Consider the following 22,229-nt stretch of genomic DNA (forward strand, 5'->3'; position numbering starts at 1 on the left):
ACAGGAAAAATGACCCACACTAATATTTTGGATCGTTCCGTTTCCAGTTCAAGAGCAGCTGCTAATGCTACAACACAATTTCTATAAGTAGCTTTTATGTTTTCGTTTTACTCAGTTGAATAAAAGTCAATATGAAGCATACAGAGCATTTTAAAAACAGACGTAATGGCCACTACCAAAGGACAACGTTCATGACCTAGCAACACTAAGTGTTAGTGAGAAGTGCTCTAAAATGGAGTCATGAGCACTGCCAGTGTAAAAATAGCTGTTAGTTGACACAGGCCCTAATTTAAAAGGTCACATGGTTATAGACTCTACCTGCTTATAATTTGAGCTTCGTCATTGTTGGCATAATGGAATCCAGGGTGGAATCTTTGAAAATGCCACCCTTTTTTGTCACCATGTAAACTTGACATATCTTGAAATTTGTGATGATACATTGTTTGTACTCACTGCTTTGTTGAAGAACGTCTTTGTGTACAGGCGAGAGGTGTTATTCTGTGGTGTTGCATTACAAAATGATACCACCAACTACTGGCCTGCTACGCATACTCCAGCATATTCAGTCGTTTTAGCAAATCTGTGTGCAAGTCATAGGCTGTATAAATAATGGACGTAGTATCTGTGACGTCACCAATCTGTTCCAGAGCGCTGTTTTGAAGCAAATCGGCGGCGGCGGCGGCCATATTGGAAATGTGGAACTCAACCAGGCAGAGTGTGACATAAAGAGGCGGAGCTTGAGCCTCCGAGCTAACAGCTATGTGCTCCCGTCCGGGAGTCAAGTCAGTCATGTCCTTATTTGGGCAAAAACTCATAATCTTAATATCTTCTGAACTGTTGCATTACAAAAAAATCATCCCCATACAGTGTGCACCGATAGAGAAATTAGCTACGCAGAGCCAAGCCGATTTTTGGACCAGGCTGTAAACATGTTTATTAATGCTGCAAAGATCGTCTTCTTTGAATTGGTGTCTACGTTATTTCTGGTGTTTCTGCAGCCAGCCTCAAGTGGATTCTCAATGTATTGCAGTTTATAACACTTCTGCAAGGGCTTCATAGTTTGAGACTGGAGGTTGCCGCTTAGTGCAAGTGGATCGTTTTTCTCAACATTGTTGAATGAACCCAGATTTTTTGTCAAACACAAAGAAAAGGCTTTCCATTTTCAATGAGGCTGTTCTTGTCCATACAAGGCCTAAGCCTCCTTTAAGAGTAACTGGATGACCAGCGACCAGTGAAGCAGATTGTTAGCCTTACCACATGTTTTATGTTTGAAAAGTTGCTCTATTTGATTTCTGTGAAGTTTCATTTGCAGAGGGTGCAAAAAACCCACCTCATACTCTGCATGTGGTACATCATTGCTTGTGGTTAACTTGGACAACTTTCCCATCATGCTATATCTTTATTGAATTTTATTGCCAAAAGATGTCAGTATTATTGGATATACATACCCCACCACTTGGCCTGTTACACAAAATGTTGTTCTTAGATCATTAAAGGGAAGTGGATTTGTTTTAGTTGTTACCAATTTATATCCTTAATCAATAAATATAGTAAAATATCTTCAGGTTCACATGCAGTTAAATCAAAGTCTGACAAGCATTGACTTTCTCTGCAGTGCTCCTCAGTAAATCAGTCGTTCAAAATGCTGTCATGTTTACGCCTGGTGTGTTCACTGACCAGAAGGTCTGCTCTTTTAAAACTAGACTGCTGGATGCCACATAGCCATAGGCTGACCAATAAAATGACAATCCCACCTGGTGTCCATGTACAAAGGAGCACAGTTTGTGATATGGAGTTAGTAGTCCACAGTTCAGTAGAGAAAAAAATTCCAGCATCAAACAGAGGCAGCAGTGTGTCAGTGTCACGGGGTCGATTCTCGGTCCGGGAATTTTCCTTCATCTGGAGGCTCTCCCTGGGTTCAATTGCATGTCCATTTAAATGCCAAAATAATGAAAGCCAGGCAGATTTATAGTACTAAATATGCCGTGTGAGTCTCTGTATTAGCCCTGTGAGTGGACTAGAAACCTGTCTAGGTTGTTTATTTACTATTTCCCATCATGCATGCTGTTGTACTGATTGATTGGAAAAAGCAGGTAAAGCCTGAAGAATTGAATGACCATTGTCAAATAAGACACATTGTTTTGGAAAGAAAGATATACTACCAACAGCTGGCTTTCACAGTTTAAGGCAGATTCTTCCTTTAAACTGTCAAATATATTGCAGGTGCCTCTTCTGAAAACTGAACCATGAATGAACCTCGAAACACGTGTCAGACAAGGAACTGCTAATCTACCGTATAAAAGACAGGGGCAGCTGGGATACTAAACCCTGGATGGGTTTTTTAATCTTCAGAAGATGTCCTACCGTACACATCAATTCACACCAGCTGACAGATGGAGCAAAACACACAGGGAAGTTTCTGTCATGTGGAGGAAGCCTCAACATAGTTGACCAAAATAAAGGCCTTAAGGCAGTGGTTCAAACTTTTTAGAAAAATTCCTCTCTTGGCATAAGTTTGACTTCATAAATGCAACATTTTACTGAAAAACAGACAAGGAACTTGGAGGACAGAGAGGACTGAAATGCCAAAGAGAGGACAAAACAGTTTTATTGCATTAGTAATCTATTAAATCCATATGCTCCTTTTTTTATTTCTCCTCTATTGTAAACTAATAACATGGATTCTTATTTAATTAAATGAATAGTTTTTGTGTTTATTTCCTGCCTAAAGTTACATGATTAAAACCACTCTCATATACTGTCAGTGCATAGAATATACAACATTAGACGTGCTGCCTCTTGAATAAATGCCAAATAGTCAATAAAACAGACAAGAAAGACAGACAATATCATATTAACATTAGTGCTGAGTAAGTGAACCCTCATACTGATACTAGAGCATTATGTTAGTGCAGATTATTTGTTGAGTAGAGTGATGGAAGTAGGGAGGAAGGAGAGCCACATTGACTTACATTGCATTAGTTTCTTTTCATCGAACAAACAATATATGGTTTTCTGGGGTTAGACGCTGTTTTCACACTTACAGAGTTTTACAGGTTCAACAAAAAATACATGATCATTGATTGGAGAGCTTTGGCTGTACTTGAATTATGTTACTACCTTTGTTCAGGGACTATCATAAGTTATGCTAAACGGCTGCTGGCTCAAGTTTTACAGTACAGGAGTAGGAGAGGTATCAGTACTTGTCTCATTCTAGGCAAGAAAGAAAATCTATTTCCCAAAAGGTTTAGCTACTTCTTAAAGAACAGTTCTGCATGAAATGTTTTGACAGCACTGGAAAACAATCTGAGCAGAACTTTTCGTGAGGAGGAGCGAAAAGAAGAGGACGGAAAGAGAGGAATCCGCAGAGAACGCAGGCCAAGATTCTTAGCGCCAAACACACACACACACACACACACACACACACACACACACACACACACACACACACACACACACACACACACACACACACACACACACAAACACAAGCACACATGCACACACGCACACACACATAAGGAACCTGTTGTGCTCTCTCTGTGTAGCAGAGATTCAGACAGTGATACCATCATCACACACAGCATGCTTACAGAGTTACACATTTACACCTCCCTGGCTGTTTGCCTGATACCTCCCTTTAGAGCCACAATGATTTCCTCAATAGTCCTGCATGAATATAGCTTACACTTAATCTGTCAACATTAATATTCACTGTGCAAGAACAGAACTAGATGAAGATATCATTACAGGGATCAGGAGCAGGTTTCACTAGGTGTTTCCTCCAGGATGCCATTTTTCTCTTAGGACAACAGCAGCCACATTGTGCCGAGAGCCTGACTTGTGTCGTTGTTGGTAGATTCCTCAGCATTCCTGAAAGCACTGTCGCTGTGACTGGAAGCTCTGTTTCAGCACCCCTGAAGCTTTGACAAACCCAATGGGAGGGTCGGTTGCACAGCTTCTCAAATTCCACAGGTTTACAGAGATCCTGAATGAGGGATGAAAGACCGCTGAGGAACGAGGATGGGTGAATGCTGCTGCCAACATGCCCCAACAGTCCTCTGCCTGACAGCTGCGATCGCTGAGTGAACACAAGCTGGTCCAAACTTCTATCTATGATAGCTTTTGGCAATGATGATCATTTAAAAACAGTCATGCCAGAAACAAGACTTATCTTGTTCGAGTGTAGCTGTAGGCTGCAAATAAAAGTGCCAAATGCTCAAGATTATGAACAACAGTAACACTTAAGATCACTAAGAGAGTCATAAAAGAAGAGTCTATATCACACATGTAGATTCATGGAGCTAATTCCTAAAATATTTATGTCATATTACAGCTGAGACAAAAATGTTGCAGTTGTCAAGTCTAAATTTAAACAACCAGTGTAATGCCTTAAAACTTGCCCCATTCATACTTTCCTGTAAATATCTTCATTTTCTTGCAGGTGTCAATTTGCATGTTGACTGTAAAAGGAGGTCAGAGATGTAATAAAACTCTTAGTTAACCTACAGCTGGCTGTGTCAGCAAATGTCTAATAAAGCTCAATAATGCTGAGATTGCCAAATATACCTTTTTTTTTTGCTGCTTATACAAAAGGAGCCATCTCTTTGGCCTGTGTTGTAGACTACAAAATTCCATTTTATAGGTAAAGTAGGCACCTGATAGATAAAGAAATACTTCTATTCTGATGATCATTACATTATGAATGCCTAATGAAGAGTTTTCTACAAGCAAACACTTCAGGAGTTAACTCAAGCTTACAACTTTAAAGCTATGAAGATATGTTGGCATGCTTAAACTGACATCACTGACAATAATGACTATTTAGAGTAATTTTAAATACCTGTCTATGCTGCCACGGGGTAGAGTCGGATGAGGCCATCAACAACACTCTGCAAAAACAACCTTTTCATATTTCATATTTTCATAAATTTAATGAGTAATACATTTGGCTGTAATAACAAAAAGGATATGATTTCATGCCTGAAAAAAGCAATACTTACAATATACCAATTTCTTTACTACCAAAAAGTTTGCTAATTTGCCAATACAAGCTTGTTAGCATGAAGCTGCTGTTGATTGTCAAAGAGTAAACATCTGTTCAGAGAGAGGGACTTTGAATATCAACACTATCCCTCCCAACCAGATTTCCTCTTAGCCCCCCAACACCGATCGTGTGTGCAGTCATGATAGAGCCGGACTCATAACCAATCAGAGGACGGGGTAGGGGCCACCCCTTAACCAATCAGGATGGAGGATTGGAGATTAGCTATGATTGATCCTTCATAACGGGAACAAGAGGAATAATATCATTGCTTGATACAAAGGCTTTGGAAAACAGAGATTACGCCATCATCTCAAATTACTTTACTTACCGATGAGTACAGATGGGCATTATGACCTTTTCTCCAAACCCATCGCTGATATGTAAGAACAGCCTCAACTACTAATAAACTTATCTCATTTCACCTAAAACACACATTTCATAAAAAGCCTCTGTGTTTATATTCTTGGTTTGCAGACTTTTATATTTTTTCAGTTTTAAACAAATGTTGAGACAGAAGAAAATGTTGATATGGTTTTAAAATGAGCTTCAGTTGAGTTCCTCTGTCAGTCTTGTAGACCAGGGGTTCCCAAATTTTACAACCCGTGACCCCCAAAATATAGGTGCCAAAGACTTGCGACCCCCACTGTCCCTCAAAGTGATTTAATGTGGCTTCATTGAGCTGGTCTGCAGAAGATATTACTTTATTGATCCCTGGGGGAAATTCAGTTGTTACAGCAACCCAGACATAAGTACAACCAAGAGAAGTTTCAATAAGTAAAACAAAATAAAAAAAATAAGTAAAAATAAGAATAGATAAATAAAGATAGAATACAATATAGATGGGTACAATGTTACAATGGAATTTAGATTAAATAGCAGTAATTACAGGCAGTATTAGAAAAAAACAAACAAACAAAAAAAACAACAACAAACCAACAAAGAAATGAAAAAAAAATACAAAAAATAGTAATGATAATAAAAAATAATAATAATAAACAGTACAAACAAAAAGGAAGATAAAAATAAGGAAACAAGGTAAATAAACAAAAATAAATAAATATTTTTGATAATTTAAAAAAAAGCATCATTCTGGCAGACATCCCACGACTCCCCATTTGTGTCTCGCGACCCCCCAGGGGGTCCCGACCCACACTTTGCGAACCCCTGTTGTAGCCAAACACAAAGCTGATAGCTGTGTGTGTCCTCGGCAGGCAGGCTGACAGACATGCGGGGGCGGAGCGTCAGGACCGTGAGGCAGGACCATAGACTGTAAAAAACAGGACCCGTCACAGAGAGCAAACACTTCTTTTCACACAGGGCATTTTTTATATGAGGCTCTCTGTCTGAGGCGGGCAGGTTTCACGAGAGGTACCTACGGTTTCGTACATTCTCAGCAACAAAGCATGTCTTTTTGCGCGCTGTGAAAGAGCCTGTGTGGAGCCCGACAGAAGAGAGGGAGAAGACTACCTGCCAGACTGTCTGCCTGTCACCAGAGATGATGCGGAAAACCTGGGGAACTATCCCGAAGGAGTCTACTGATGGAGAAGAAAACTTGACGGGGATGTAAACGCGGACCATCAATCTCTAATCAGGAGGTATTGTATTGATCATATAGTTTGATTTGAAGGACAGTTTTGGGTCCAACTCCATCAGCATTAAGTCTTTACTGAGGTGCTTAAAATTAAATTTTGGTCAGAAAAAACAATCTAATTCTTTAATGTTGACAGGTGTAAAGTTTCAGGGCAATACATGTTAAATGTTAAAAATAGGTCTGTGATTGAATGAGGTATGCACATCTCTCTTTTCCCTCTCTCTTAATTCCGTCTTGTTTCATTTATTCCTCCAATTTTAAACTAAAAAGCAACTTGTGCTTCTTTGTTGTCTGACAGATGTTAGAGGCAGCTGAACTTCACTTGACTCTGCTGCATACATATGTTAGACAAGATTAGATCACATTAACAAGCTGAACAGGGAGTCTTTGATACTTCAGAGCAGCACACTGGAGTGTTTTGGATACCCGCTTGTGTTATTTGTGTGACAAAAGGGCAGACTTTTTATTCTTCCTTTTTATAAGCAATGACATACCTAAAAATAGTCTATGAGTTTGCACTACTTTGCACCATGATGTACTAAAAAACAGTAGCAACACATTCCCAGAGTTACTTTGTGTGTTTGTTTCCACAGGGAGGACTTGTGGGTAATTTTCCTGTGGTTTTCATCAGTGTCAGCCTCTAGGAGGAGTTTTGGTTCTGGTTTTTGAGCTTGAAAATGATATCTGTCTCAATGCCTGATGATGTGTTTCATTTTACACTAAGATATTTTTTGGCTTTCATTCTCAAATTACTTCTTCATGTACAGATTTCTGCCACAGCTGGGTTAATAGAATGTGATATTTTGGATGTAAATTTATAACCTTTTGGTGGGTTTTGATTTGAATAAGTCAAACCACAAACTTCTGTCAGTGTTTTCCCACCAGCCAATTTCCCACTTAAGACGCAGTGTAAGTGTCTGTGACAGCTGTCATGTATCTGACACATCAACGTAGAGGGAGATTTGCACTTTCCCCTTCTCACAGAAGACAGCACAAATCTTCTTAGAGAGAAGCCCCGGTGTTATACGGAGCTGCACATAGGTGTGTGGACAGGCCCCACCCTGCCCTTTGTTAACATAATCCTCTGTTCTGCTGCCGTGCCACGACTTGTTTCTTTTCACTTTTCACACACCTGCTCTATTCGTGCCATGAGTGCCTCAGGGTCCACAGACTTGAGAGGGGATCAAGTATCTCCTTGTGCCTGTTAATCTGCCCTGAAAGCCCCACGCACACTGTGAAGTAGTTAATGTTTGACGGAAAACAACGTCTTAGCTCTGAGCTTTGGCAAATATGAGATTGGAGGGTTTTACTGTAAACTTCCAAACCTCTTGTTCGCTTGTTCAGTCTAGAAGAAAGCAGGACGTCTATCTTGGGGATAATGTCTTAGATCACATCTTCAAAGTAATGTTTTTACTTGGCGTATGAAACATTTCTGTAATTTTCAGAGAGTTGACCTCTCCACTTTGTACTTTGTTCACAGCTCTGCTCGTAAACTCTTTGCTTCCTTTTGAATTGAACCTTTTTTCCAGTCTTTGGAATTCCTCGAGTTTTGCAACAATCCGTCATTAAAACCCTTGTTTGTTTCAATCAGGCTGAAATCCTATTTCCCTGGTAATCTATAATGTAAGAACAAGAAGTCCTTTGTTGTCTTGCAGCACCAGATGAAACTGCTTGCAAAATCAAATTTTGCAAGCTGACCTCGCTTGTAGTCGCCTTGATTTACAGTCATTGATCAACTGTGACAGATTTATAGTGGATTAACTTGCTTGTTAATATGTTCCCCCTGTTGTTTTCTCCACAAATATGTCATTGTAATAAGCTGTTTGTCTAATGTGTGATTATTTCCTGTTCTTATTGCAGTGTTTCCTGTCACCGTAATGGCTTTAAGTGAGATCTCTCTCTTCACTCACCTGTTCCTGGTCATCCAGCTCTTCGTCCCTCTCACCCTGTCTTCCCTACACCCTCTTCATCCTCCTCCTGTCCACGTCCCCACCCTGGTCCCTCACCAACCGACGCCTCTCCTCCGCTCCCGCTTCAGTGCTCAGACTCAGCTGGACTTCAACACCCACTGCAACTCCAGCTGCTTCCACCGAGGAGAGCAGAAGGAGCAGCTTGAGGAGAAGCTGGCCTTTGAGACGCTGTATGCCGACGGCTCCCGCACTCTCACTACTGTGGACGTGGAAGATGAGGAGGAGTTTGAGGATCACTTTGCTCACCCCCCACCCAGGAGGTTAAAGCCTGGACACAGACGAGTGCGGCGGCAGATCTACGGAGCAGACGGTCGTTTTAACATCCAAGGTGACAACTTCCTGATGGACTACCCATTCTCTACAGCTGTGCGAATCTCCACCGGCTGCACTGGGGTTCTTGTGTCCCAGCAGCACGTCCTCACGGCCGCTCACTGTGTGCATGATGGGAAAGATTATGTGAAGGGAGCTCGGAGGCTTCGGGTAGGATTCTTGATTCCTCCATCCATGAATGGTACAAAAGACGGCTCCACATCCTCCAAGAAGCCTCTGATTCGCTGGGTGAGGGTGAGACGTACGCGCGTGCCAAAGGGCTGGATCCAGGGCCCTCAGGATGTCAGCATGGACTTTGATTATGCACTGCTGGAGCTGCGGTGGCCTCATAGGCGTCCCTTCATGCGCCTCTCTGTCGCCCCTTCCTCTGATGACCTGGCAGGGAAGCGAATCCACTTCTCAGGATTTGACAGCGACAGATCTGGAGAGCTGGTGTACAGATTCTGTCCAGTAGAAGAAGAGTCGAGCGACTTGATCTACCAGCACTGTGATGCCCGGCCCGGAGCGAGTGGATCAGGGGTGTATGGGAGAGTGTGGGACAATGGTTTAGAGCGCTGGGAGAGGAAAGTCATCGGGATTTTTTCTGGACACCAGTGGTTAGAGATAGACGGGGAGAACCGGGATTATAATGTGGCCGTGCGGATCACTCCTCTGAAGTTTGCTCAGATCTGTTACTGGGTGCACGGAAACCGACTTGACTGTGTCCACGACTAGGAGGGAGGTTGTTTTGAAAAACACAAAAGCACAATGACAGAGCATAACAAACATTCAAAATAAAATCCTTTATTGATCCACCAGTAGAGCAGATCTTTCATCATATCCAGTCCCTCATCATTTCTCTCCTGTGTGTAACTTTGCACCTGTATCCTCTGAGATCATCACTACGGCATCTTTTAATGTGCTTGAGCCTGCAGTCAGATTAATAACACAGTCAGTGTTTCCACAGTATTAATAACAGAAGCCACTTTTACAAGAGGGAAAAACACTTTATCTTGTGTGTGCGTGTGTGTGGATGTGTGTGTGTGTGTGACTAGCACCAGGTTACTTTCCAGCTGTGGACTGACACTTTGTTTTAACATCTGTCCCACTCTCTTTCTGACATTGGGGAAATGGTTTGATGCTGTTAAAGCTCCTCCAGGATCTCTCACTTAATAAAGTTTTTGGGACGCCATTGATGCCTTTTTTTTTCATGACATGTCAGCAGACAGTTTGCTCTTCTCAGTGTGGACTAAAGTCACAGAGTGTTAATTTTATTTTTTGACAAATGCCTGATATATTTTAATAAACAGAGATTTATTGTAACACTATGTGAGTGGACTCTTTATTTGGTTTCAGAAGTGGTGCTAGGATGCCCCCTTGTGGTCATGAGACACTGCAGAATATAGTCTGAACACCAGCAACAAACATTGCTTTGGTTTAAACTGTATCCAGAGCTGCATTGATTCATCTGCAAATTAAATTTAGTATAAAATGCAAAAAAAGAAAATCAGTGTAACTTCTCAGATTGTAATAAATTATTTCGTAGTCTTCATGATCTTGCAGTTTGTATTTCAAAAAATTTCAATGAGGTTTAATAGAAACCTTTGTTGGTTGATTTCTTTCAGTAAACACTTGATGATTTAAGTAAAGATGTTTATCAGCGCTGCTTGGAGAGATCATTTCTTCATTTCATGAGCAGTAAGGTCTGAGCCTCTCCTCTGAAATGAATGACTTTAATATGTGCAATGTGAGGTGTGATGACAAAAACCAAAACGTATAAAAGGAGGCCAACAGCTCAAGTCTTTGTTTCACAAAACAAGTAGGAGAAGTGCATGACAAGTCAGTCGTTTAGTGCTTTTTATTAGAGATAAGGAGACGATACAAAACATCCACCATTCAATATTCAGTCTAAACTCTGACCGCTGGTCCTTCATATACACATCGCTCCCCATCAGACCTTCATAACACCAAAGATTTAAATCAAGAGGATCCTGGTTTCAACAAGTACAAGGAATGTTGTCTGTTACTACATCAAATGCCTGACCCAGAACTGGAAACAAAAAGGAATCACTCAAGTTTTGGAATTTTGCATGTTCAAAATATAAAGAATAAAGAACAATGGAATAACAAAACAAAAGAGAAAAAAAATATGTGTATATCTAACCGTGTTCCCCCGAGCAGGTTTGATACACCGTGTGCAATCAATAGGGAATTAGTTCATACTACAACTAGTCTCAACTACACACACTTACAAAACTAATTTTGTAGAAGTTTGGCAAAAAAATTGTAGCTGGAACAAATGTTTTTGTCAAATTTGATGGTTGGAAACTAAAGTTTGATGCGTGTCCCTTTCTCTGCAATCATTCAAATGGAACCCAGAGTGAACAAAACCTTGTCCTTAAACATGAACAATAAGTGTTTTAAGTTTATATTCATCATCCTTCCTCAGTTGTATCTTAATAATTTTCTTAGTAAGTGTTTTGTTCATTTTTTTTATGTTGCGTGAACTGAAATGACAGTCTGCGTTTGTGGAATTTCTTTTTTTCTTTTTTGTCTGTCACTTGACCCCAAACCCACCCACAATATCCCACCCTGAGGGTCCCAAAAATAGTGCTGGTTCTGCTTTTGCCCCTCTCCGAACCACACTGGAATGAACAGCTAAACCCCACAGATGTGTCTGAAAGGCCTCCATCGAAGCCAGAGAGGGAGAAAGGGGGGGCAATATTTATATAGGGGATCCTTCCAGGCTGATTACCGACGAGCCGCCCAGCTTTTCTGCCAGGGTGTGCCGGTCTTTGAGGTCCTCAACACCGTTCACCTGCCACTCGTGCTTAATACCTGGAATTAGAAAATAACATCATGAAGTGAATTTGAGAGAAAGAAATAAACGCCAGTTTCATCACTTCACTAAAATAACAAGGCCAGAGTAAGTGGACCACGTTGTAAACTTGGAGTAGGCTTTCATGATGAATGTCTATTGACCAAAATGTTGTTTTAATATCTAAATTTGCAAAAGAAATAGTCTTTCAGTGCCTTCATGTTTTTTGTAATGATGATGTTGTTTTGAAATTGTGTCAAATTGAAAAGGAAAACATGTTTACTGAAGAATGGACACTTTTGTAATGACAATCTGCAGCCGGTCTTGTATGTGCAAGAACAAAAATGCTCAACCTGTGATGCTTTTTTATTTTAGATCGATTCAAACATGATTTTTATACAACAATCTCCAGCAGCCAGTTCCAGGAGATCCAGGATCAGCAGGAGTTGATGATGTATCAGATAAAATCCTTCATAGTGGTATTTGTAATTAACATTTAATACTATATTAACTTAAGCAGTCTTGTTCTATTTCAACTTGTGTTAAAAAAAAATGGCTCAATTTAAGATCAGGGATGCCAAGTTCAAAATAGAATCTTTGTATTTTAAGACATTTTGGAGTAGTGTTTTTTCTGTCCACAAGGGGGCAGTGGAACAAACTTCAATTACTTCCATATTACCATCAAGATCATTTATATATACAAATTCAGTTTACATGGAGCAACATCATCTACTAATGAAGATCACCAGGTAGTCACTCTCATTTATTTCAGCAGGCAGTTTGTTTTGGGGAGTTTCAATGGGTGGTTGGTTTTGGGGTTTCTGTTCACACAACCTTTAATAATCAACAAAACAAAAACTTTAATATGCCCTTGTAGCTTACCTTCAAACTTTTTCTTGATAGCATCTTTTGAGCTGGCATAGATCATCTTGCTCTTCAGGGGAGCATTATCTGGAGCCCTGGGAGGGAAAAAAAACATTTTAAACAAATGCCTCCTTAATGATAGTCCTGAAACCTCCATTTGGTTTTGGATAGCATCTCACCAGAAGATGAAGACCAAATCCTCCTTCTTTGTTTCCTTGGTCTCATAAGTGGCGTCGTACAGGGCGTAGCGGCAGTCGTCTGGGGGCAGCATCTTCACAAAGTGCTGGTATGGATCCTGGACGGTGGTTCCCAAGTCACCAAGAAGGATCTCTTTGCCATCATCCAGAACAATATTCTTCAGGTCCTTGCTCATGCAGAAAAGAATTGCCTTCTTCCTCTTCCTTTTTTCATCCTCGTTCGCCTGAGCCTTACGCACCTTCATGTTGTTGAAGACTGCGATAACTTCATCTGTGACTTTCACACCGGAGGCCTGTGAAGACAAAAACAATCTGTTAGTTTCAAGGCTTAACTCAGCGGCTGCTGTTTCTGCTCTATCCCTCCGTCTCTGATAAAGAAAGTGATTCCCAAAAAAGGTCAAATCTTAACATTGTACGGCCCCAGAATACATTGACGGAACAAATTCAATACACCATCCAACTAGGGCTTTAACATGTAGCAAAACATTATCCAGATGAGTGTGTGACCATGTTTCATGTCAAAATTGAGTCATCTATTTTTTGTTTTCGTAAAATGTCAAAATCTGTGACAAAAGAGCCTTTTTTTTCTTCTGTTTTAAAAATATTTTTGGGGCTTTTAGCCTTTATTTGATAGAACAGCTGAAGGGAGACAGAAAATGCAGGGAGAAAACGTGGGAAGACATGCAGGAAATAGTAGCAGCCAGTAATCGAACCAGCAACCCCTTTGATGAGGACTGTAGCCTCTGCATGTGGGGCGCTTAGACCGCTAGACCACCAACGCCCCAGACAAAAGAGCCTTTAATGAAGAACGGAGGTCCTGGCCCATGAAGTCAAATTTTTCCGGATGTAAGAAAATAGGGCTGTGTGGAAAGGACATTAAATGTCACAACATTATCTTTTAAAAATATAGTTTCAGTAAAAAGAGAGGTTGCATTCACCAAAATTATAATCAAATAGGATCATATCTGTCTAAATAATTGCAACATGTTATTTCACATATAACCTATAATAGTAATTTGACAGTCAAGACAAAGCTACAGGTTATTTATCCATACTGCTGGAAAGGTAGATGTGTTTTAATCACCTTGGATTCTTTAACGGGAATATTACAAAGCCTTTATAAAATATTTTCAAGGAAAAAATGATAATAATGCTCTTTAGTTCCACATCAGTGAATAACTCACCCACCATTTTGATGAAAGTGATTAAATCCCCTCTTTTGAAATTAGAGCAGATTCTTAGTTCTGTGATATCAAATTAAATATGAGTGGGTGCTGCTCTGCTCATCAGACAAACCAATCAACTTGAATATCTCATGATTGGGAAAACAAGATGATAGAAATATAGTTTAACCTAACCGTGACAATAATCTTTGACAATCGAACGGTGGCCCTCAACTTTAAATATCTTAAAGCGCTAGTACTCAACACACACACACACATCATGAAGCTGAGGAAAGGGCCGAGAGGTCGGCATGTGACCATGGCCTGCGCACGCACGCGCACACGCACGCACACGCATGCACACGCACACGCATGCACACGCACAAGAATGATCCATACGACATCTGATAAGGAGGAAACACAAAGGTGTGGTAATGGCAAGTGCTCGATGTATGTGTTGGTGTTAGTGCTGAAGGGTTAAGTTGTGTGACGTAGTCTGATAATGATTTAATTGTAAGCACAGCTGCTCCAAATGAAATTAATGTTGATTATTTAGTTAGAGTCGCCTTTTAAGTCGATTTCTTTGGTCAGAAGAAGAAAATCAAATGGAAACAAACAGTCTGCAGCACTACAGTTGACCTTTAGTGTAAACTAAGTACGTTCAGATCAAAGTGTCTGTGACAGGACGAGTAAACAGGGCTCAAAATCAACTTGATTTTGTTATAGTAACTTGTTTGACGATTCAATGCCACAAAAATCAACATATGTGGCGTTTTGATGCTGATCATACCAGCCTAACCAGCTAGTCCTGCTAGTATGGTCAGCATAAAATCCTCACATATGCTGATTTTTAAAACAATGTTTTAAAATCATTCATAAACAGCTCAATCTTTGTTTCTAATTGATTTGCACCCTCTTGTTTCGCCCTGGTCAAGAGTGCAGAGTCTGTTTACTGTTTTACTTCATCTCTCTGAATCTACAGAGTTCACACATCCAAAGTTTTGGACCACAACTCGCTCTTTTAGGCTGTTTTGTTTTTTGTTTCAACTCCAACCATTCCAAATAGAATGATAACAAGATGTTAACGCAAATTCCTTTTAAACGCCCAGAATTATTCTGACACACAATTAACGTGCACATGATTAACGTGTGGTATGTTCTGTGGTAAATCAAGATGCTGTGCAGTAGCAACAATGTGGAGGGCAAGCAGAACCAAATCTCCCTGAGCATAAACGGATAAAGGAAAGGGTCTTTTGAAAGGCAAGTTCAGCTTCAAAGCCCTGCCAGATAGTTCTCCTCACAAGGTCTGAGTTATTTGCATTTACTCTCAATGTGAATTGAATTTCCAGCGGAGTACGTCACGTCTCAAATACCACTGGAAACCAAGCAAACAGCTGATTCAGACTCGGAGAGCCCTTCTCCTCCTTGCCAAAGTTGTCCAGGTATCTCTGTTCCTAACCATCCATCCGGCCTTCATCTTCCCCCTTTTGAGGTTAGACACGAGTACACTGTGTGGGGTTTGTTTTAAGTGAGAAAGACCCAGGGAATGTTTGAGTGATAGAAAATGTAACAGACCGATGTAGGCTACTTGTACAGTGTCTGTTGTTATGATGCACAAGTCTATGGTTTTGTGTTTAACTGCTTTAAAAACCAGGGGATGTTTATTAAACCTTAATACGTGTAAAGTTGGACACCACATTGTCTTATTATTAGTAAGTAATATTACATTCAGGTTAATATGCCCACCTGTTGTTGCTTGTTGGACTTGAGTTTGCCACGTTATTAGGGATGTACGATATTGGATTTTTTGCCGTTATCCGATATGCTGATATTTTACAACTCATTTTGATTACCGATACCGATATTTTTTCGGCACATCTAATTACAGAGATCATCAATTCTCTTCTGTATTGGAATTAGCGTACAGTATTATGGTGATACTCTTATCACATTTGTTATGTAATATTGATTTCTTGTGCAAAATAAGAAAAATACTTAAAACTGCATATTTATTTATGACAATTGCTTCCAAACAAAATTCATTCAAAAAGAAACATCCGACTTAAAACTTGGATGATGCTCTCCCTGAGACAATCATAACAATGCCAACAACCAGGGCAAATTTGGCCAATTTCACATTTGCCATAGTAAGTAAACCTAACCTCTGTTCACAGGGAACATGTGAAAAGTGCAACTTTACAGCAATTCAACTCAAATTAAATAAAATGGTATACTCTTTGACAGTAAATGTGCCTAAATTAGTCAGCTACATGTACCTTACAGACTGCTGCTTAAATTATAATTTAACTTAAAACATGAGCCCAACATGTGTGCAGCAGCCCATCATTCTATCGGTAAATTACATCGGCTGATATCGGCATGTGGGCCGATATCCGATAGTTCATTTTAAAGCCAATATCGTCCGATACCGATAACGTGACGATAAATTTGTGCATCCCTAAAGTAATATTACACTCAGGTTAATATGCCCACCTGTTGTTGCTTGTTGGGCTTGAGTTTGCCATGTTATGCTTTCAGGACATACACCTTTGAGGATTACCTGGACTGTATTTGTCTTTTTTTGATTGTTGACAAATAGTTTTTGATTTGTCCACTCCTGTGTTGATAAGAGTTTTTACAACTTGAAAAATATCCCTTTAGGGAGCATTTAGAAGAGATTAAGAAAGTGTGACTGATTTGAGATAAATCATGAGTTCACTTTTGACTATCATGATTAATCAAAACAACAACAAAATATTTGACAGCCCTAACTAACCTTTATTAAGCGTGGCAGTAAGTATAAAACATTACATTAGCTTTCTTCTTCATACAGAGGGAGCAGCTATATATGTCTACCATAAAGATGACCATGTGGCTGAGGGTGTGGTCTGAAACGGAGCGTTTCAGTCCAGGGTTCAGTCACAGACAATGGGGCTTCTGTAGGGATACAGAATACAAGTCACGTCGCAGAGTCACAGCTGCTCCATAAGCTCTCTCAATCAGGTCTTCTGACTCGGTTTAAAGCATCCCTGAAATGTGCAATCTCAGGACAAGATGGAGGAAAAACTGCTCTATCCCAGCAATGTGTCGGTGGAAAAACAGAGACAGCAGTGAGGGGGAAGTGACTAGGCAGGAAGGACGGAAAAGGAGCAACTGCAAAGCAAATCAGGCGAGCATGGTGTGTTTGCTCAGGGCGTCAAAGACCTGTATGAGATAACAATTTTAAGTAAAAATTAACCAGTTAATAAAGTATCAAACTCCCTACAACCCACCCGTCAATAAAAAAATGAAAGTGTCATGATATAAATTAAAAGAAGGAAAAAATAAACATGATTTGATGTGAACACATTTCCACTCTCAGCACATTAAAGCTCACCACAGTGTTCCTCCATGGTTAGCTAAGAGATCTTCATGACTGTGTCTCATGTAACTGTTTAAACACACACATGATTTACACTGCTACAGATTATTAAGTGACAGACGAGCTCTGACCTCGTCTACTTTTTTGGTCTACAATTCAAGAGTAGGGTTCTTTTACACACAGTAATGGTTCACTGTGTAGGCCTCACACAGGTAGATCTCAGACACAAGTAAACACACAGACGACTCATTGAAATAGAAACTCAGAAAGTGCTCAATAGGCGGATTTAGTTGTCTGCTGATGACATTATAATGCATATATTATATAATTATCTTGCTATACGATGTTATATTACATTATTATTGTTTAATACAACTTACTGTAAAATTAAATACCCATATGTATTTATTATATTGCTTAATCTGTCATTACCAACCATAATCAAACCATGTCAACCTGTTACTTATCATTATTTTAATTATTAATTTATTCATTATTTTAATCATTGATTTAACATATATTTATCTTATTAATTATTTATTTGTCTATTTATTTCTTGTATTCATCTGATCTTGTTAACGCTACCTTATTTTAACTTTTCTTTCCACTATTACTTATTTTATCCATTTTACTGTATTGATTTTATTTTTAAGTATTTTATTTATAATCATGCCTTTTATAATTTTATCATTGCTGTTGTTTTCTGTCTCTCTGTTATTCTGTGAAGCACTTTGGGCTGCATGTTTTTATGTATGAAAGGTGCTATATAAATAAAGTTGAGTTGAGTTGAGTTACTACTGAAACATTTTAATACTGCCTGTAATTACTATTAATTTAATCCATTTGTAACATTTGTTTTTCTATAAATTCCATCTGTAAAATTGTACATATCTATCTTTATTTATCTATCTTTATTATTTCTTATTTTATTTTACTAATTGGAACTTCTTCTAGTTGTTCTTATGTCTGGGTTGCTGCAACAACTGAATTTCCCCTCCCCGGGGATCAATAAAGTAATATCTCATCTTATATCAGGTTAAAAGTGTAGACTCAACATTAATAGCAATGAAGAACTATATGTGAATGTTGTTTAAAAAAAACAACACGAAGAAAAATGTTTCGTTTTACATAAATGTACAAAGGTGCACAAAATTAGACGCATTTTCTCCATTATGTGGCATACACACGCTTTTTCAATATTTAACATCCATCCCATATGAAATAACAGCCTGGGTATCAGTTCATTATTCAGTATGAATGTTAGGTTCGTCTGGAACAGCAATAATGTTCCTGGGTCAATGTGACCCGGGGCATATTGAATTATGGTAAAGTGTCAGAACCCAAAAAAATCCCAATAAACATTTTTTTATCTCATTATTAACTCCATTACAAACCATTTAAATCAATTTGGTGCAATAGTGTTCTTTAACTATCACAGATCATGGTTCAATGAGGATACCTCACTCCTTTTTAATGAAAATTCTTGTTAAAACTTTTTTAAATGTACATTGGAAAGCCCTAAATATAAATACAGGAGTTTTACATGACAAAGACTTTGTTTTATTTTATTTTGAATTTTGAATTTTATATTTTTATGAAGTGATGTTGATAAATGAACACTACTCCTCTTCTGTCACATGCTGTCCAGGCTGTTTTTAGCTGGTTTGGAAAGCATATACTGCCTAAAATGTGAAATGAACCATTTTGATTTTATATGTTGATTCCACCTTATTAAGCCAAGCAAAGACGTTTCATATCGAACATATATTTTTAACCTTTTTTTTTTTAGATGTTTGAACTTTTAAAAGGGTCATTTTGATCCACAACATAACAGGAGGCTTAAAGGCGTGATGGGCGTGTTGTGGGAATGAATGAATGGCTGTGTATGAACGAATTAGATGCGCAACTAACAAGATGCGCAGTATGGAGCTCTCAGCGGCCCGTTAGCTTCTGCTAGCGGATCCCACACTACCAGGCAGGGTTACATAATGATGAAAACACCCTCAAATATTTACTGCACCGCAATGCACACCCGGAAAAGTTCACAAATGCTAAATCAGCAGTAAATACACCCTATTACCGTTATGTACCGTTATAACAAACGAACTGGTCTTTGCACCAAATTCAGGGAGGGGCCGTGAATGCAGCACACGCACATGTGTGCGCTAGCCTGCTATATAAGGCAAAGACCTGCTTAGAGGTTTGTTTCACAATTCACACATTTAGTACCACTGAGGAGGTCATAAACCTGCAAAGGGTCCATGCAATATCAAAATGGAAGAAAAGTGACCTAGTTTGGAGAATAGAGGCATACAGCGTCAAAACTAATGTAAGCAATGGGGCCGCTTCCAGACAAAGAAGCAGGGAATCACAGCTAGCGCCGGCCATAACAGGATGTTTCATTTTCTGCCTCTGCGAAAGGAACAACCAACAAGACCGCGAGACTGAGGGCCCGGGGCAGCGCTGCACCTGCCAGCGAGGCTCCGCTCTTCATCGACGGGAAGAGGAGGAATGTTGGGGAAATGTTGGAGGAATGTTGGAAAATGTTGAAACCTGATGCAGGGGAAACACTGAACAGCACCATGACAACGCTGAGCAGGCTAGAGCTGCTTTCAGCTTCTTTTATCGGTGAAACACGAAGAGAGGAGCGACATTGCAGCAGCTATTTGGGATCCTCGGTCGTTTATTTAAGCTGTTCTCAATATTTATGTCTCTGGCTCACTCATTTGGTTGATTCTGATGAATGTTCAAAGCGGCCTCTTGTTGTCGAGTCTCGGACAGACGAGCTGTGTAGCCTCGGCGCTAACAGGGGCTCCTGCGGCACTCAACCGGCTCGCTACGTTTGATACCAGACCGATAAACATGCATAAAATACACACAAAATGATGACAGGATTCTTCACATTACGTTTATATAAACTAGTTCAACCACCAAGAATACGTAGAGGATAATAAAAACAACGGTACACCTACCATTGCTGTAGTCTGAGTAGGTCAGCGTCTAGGCAGAAATTGAATGGACTGTGATGATGAATTGTCGTCTCGCTCACACACTGGAAACCACACATGAACGCGTACGGGAGTGCGCACGTGAACGCGCACAGGAGCGCGCTCCCTGCATGAGGAGTGCACAAAGTGCGAGCGCATGTCTACTAACCACGATGGTCCGGCTGCTGGAGTTCTTGCCTGATTGTTTACTATAAATCATGTCCACTTCCACTTGTTTAATGACGAAGAAAGCGACAAATCACATCTAATGATTAATAAGCCTGAATTATACTCAAAAATCATCAGGTAGTCCAAATGAACCAAAAACACTCCATAATTATTTCACCTGGTAACTAACATTTTATAAACTTAATTTAAATCCTGCATTTCACTTTGACAGTATCTTTAATTTTGTCCATCTGTAATTTTCCTCTATATTATCGCGTTATATTGGTATTATTTCATTTCTTTAACAGTCACGACCAGCATGCGTGAACAAAACAAACCTACTAATTGACGAGCAAAGCATGATGGGAATATGTTGTTTGTGTTGTTATCAAATAAACCTACATAATTCTGTTAATGATACACATTTTCAGGATTTAATATTGCTTTGTTAGAGCTCGCTACAGCCTGAAATTAAGTAACCACGACGATTAAAATGCTAAGAGACTGTGTCAAGCTTGTGCAGCTATTCCTTTGTTTGTATTGCAACCCCACAATGTACATATTCTTTGCAATGGTGGTTTTGTCGATCTCTGATTTTTGTATGTTGTCCTAATAGGTATCTCACGTATGGTGTGAGGTATGATTAAATGTTAAATGTTGCTCAGCTGCTGTTTTCACCTACATTCCGCAACCAGCCAGGCACAAAGCGGTTTTCAGGATGGAAGGAAATTCTCCGCCATCTCTCTCCCCTCTCTCTCCACATCTCCCTCTCCCCTCTCTCTCTCCCCCCTCCTCTCCCCTCCCCTTTGTGCGGTTTTTGTTGGACTCACTTCCAAATATGGAAGCGAACGGTGAGCGGCGGCGGTCAGTGCACGCGCCTCGCTCACAGCACGAGGAGGGTCGGTCCGCGACGCTGATCACCATATAAGGAAACAAGGGACCCGAAATTCGCTGTAGCAGATTTTTGTACACGGCATCTCGTGGTGGGGAGAGAGAAAGGCCCGCACAGAGAGGGGTCAGAGTGAGGAGGAGAGAGGCTGCGAGAGGAAGATGCGGGACAAGAATGGCACATTATGCAGGGAGCTGAATCCACACAGTTTCCCGGGTAATGAATTGATGCTGCTGTTATAATATCACAGCTGAGGTCAATCACACGGAGGCAGTGCGTGGTTTTATTGTTGTGCATGTGGGTTATAATGCGTAACGGCGCTTCGGTTGTAAACAAGGCCTGTAAACTGTGACCCACATTCATTATGTGGACAAACAACCAATAAAAACAACACTAACATCTATCAAAAACACATGAACTTAAATGTGTAATCACATCCGCCATTCAGTAACTACTAACTTCGTATCTAGGCTACATGCTCTAATAGTTGATATAATACTCTGGAAAAAATGCCCCTCCAAAACAAGAAAAAAAAACGTATGTCAGGTACTTTTACCTTGAAATAAGCAAAAAAATCTGCCAATAGATCAAGTGATTTGCTTGTTAAGATTTCTTAAAATAAGACATAATATTTGGAAAACTGTGATCTTAAAATTAGCAGGAAAAACTTATTTTAAGCAATATTTTACCAGTATTTTAAAGCTTAGTGTCTTAGAATAAGCCAGGAATAATAACAATTAGTATTTTTTCACTCAAAAAAAGATTTTTGCACTATACATTCATGTCAACTTCTTCATTTGAGATATATTCACCTTCATTTGAGTTGTATTTCTCAAATGTTTAAAAATGTATCTTAAATCAAGTG

The 22,229-nt window shown here is 39.7% G+C and overlaps 2 protein-coding genes across 2 annotated transcripts; one reads left to right on the top strand and one right to left on the bottom strand.

Annotated features, from left to right (window-relative positions):
- Positions 1-6,260: 6,260 nt before the first annotated feature.
- On the top strand, positions 6,261-10,240 carry LOC117816772 (serine protease 23). The gene is made up of 2 exons (XM_034689091.1): positions 6,261-6,642; positions 8,499-10,240. The coding sequence occupies exon 2, from the start codon at positions 8,516-8,518 to the stop codon at positions 9,650-9,652; it is 1,137 nt and encodes a 378-aa protein (XP_034544982.1). The 5' UTR covers positions 6,261-6,642; positions 8,499-8,515; the 3' UTR covers positions 9,653-10,240.
- Positions 10,241-10,760: 520 nt separating this feature from the next.
- On the bottom strand, positions 10,761-20,468 carry cfl1 (cofilin 1). The gene is made up of 4 exons (XM_034690349.1): positions 20,293-20,468; positions 12,779-13,089; positions 12,618-12,694; positions 10,761-11,755 (listed from the first exon to the last, which is right to left on the bottom strand). Exons 1-4 carry the CDS (start codon positions 20,293-20,295, stop codon positions 11,643-11,645), a joined length of 504 nt encoding a protein of 167 aa, XP_034546240.1. The 5' UTR covers positions 20,296-20,468; the 3' UTR covers positions 10,761-11,642.
- Between the last annotated feature and the right edge of the window lie 1,761 nt (positions 20,469-22,229).

The sequence above is a fragment of the Notolabrus celidotus genome, chromosome 8 (genome assembly GCF_009762535.1).
Source record: "Notolabrus celidotus isolate fNotCel1 chromosome 8, fNotCel1.pri, whole genome shotgun sequence".
NCBI classification, from domain to species: domain Eukaryota; kingdom Metazoa; phylum Chordata; class Actinopteri; order Labriformes; family Labridae; genus Notolabrus; species Notolabrus celidotus.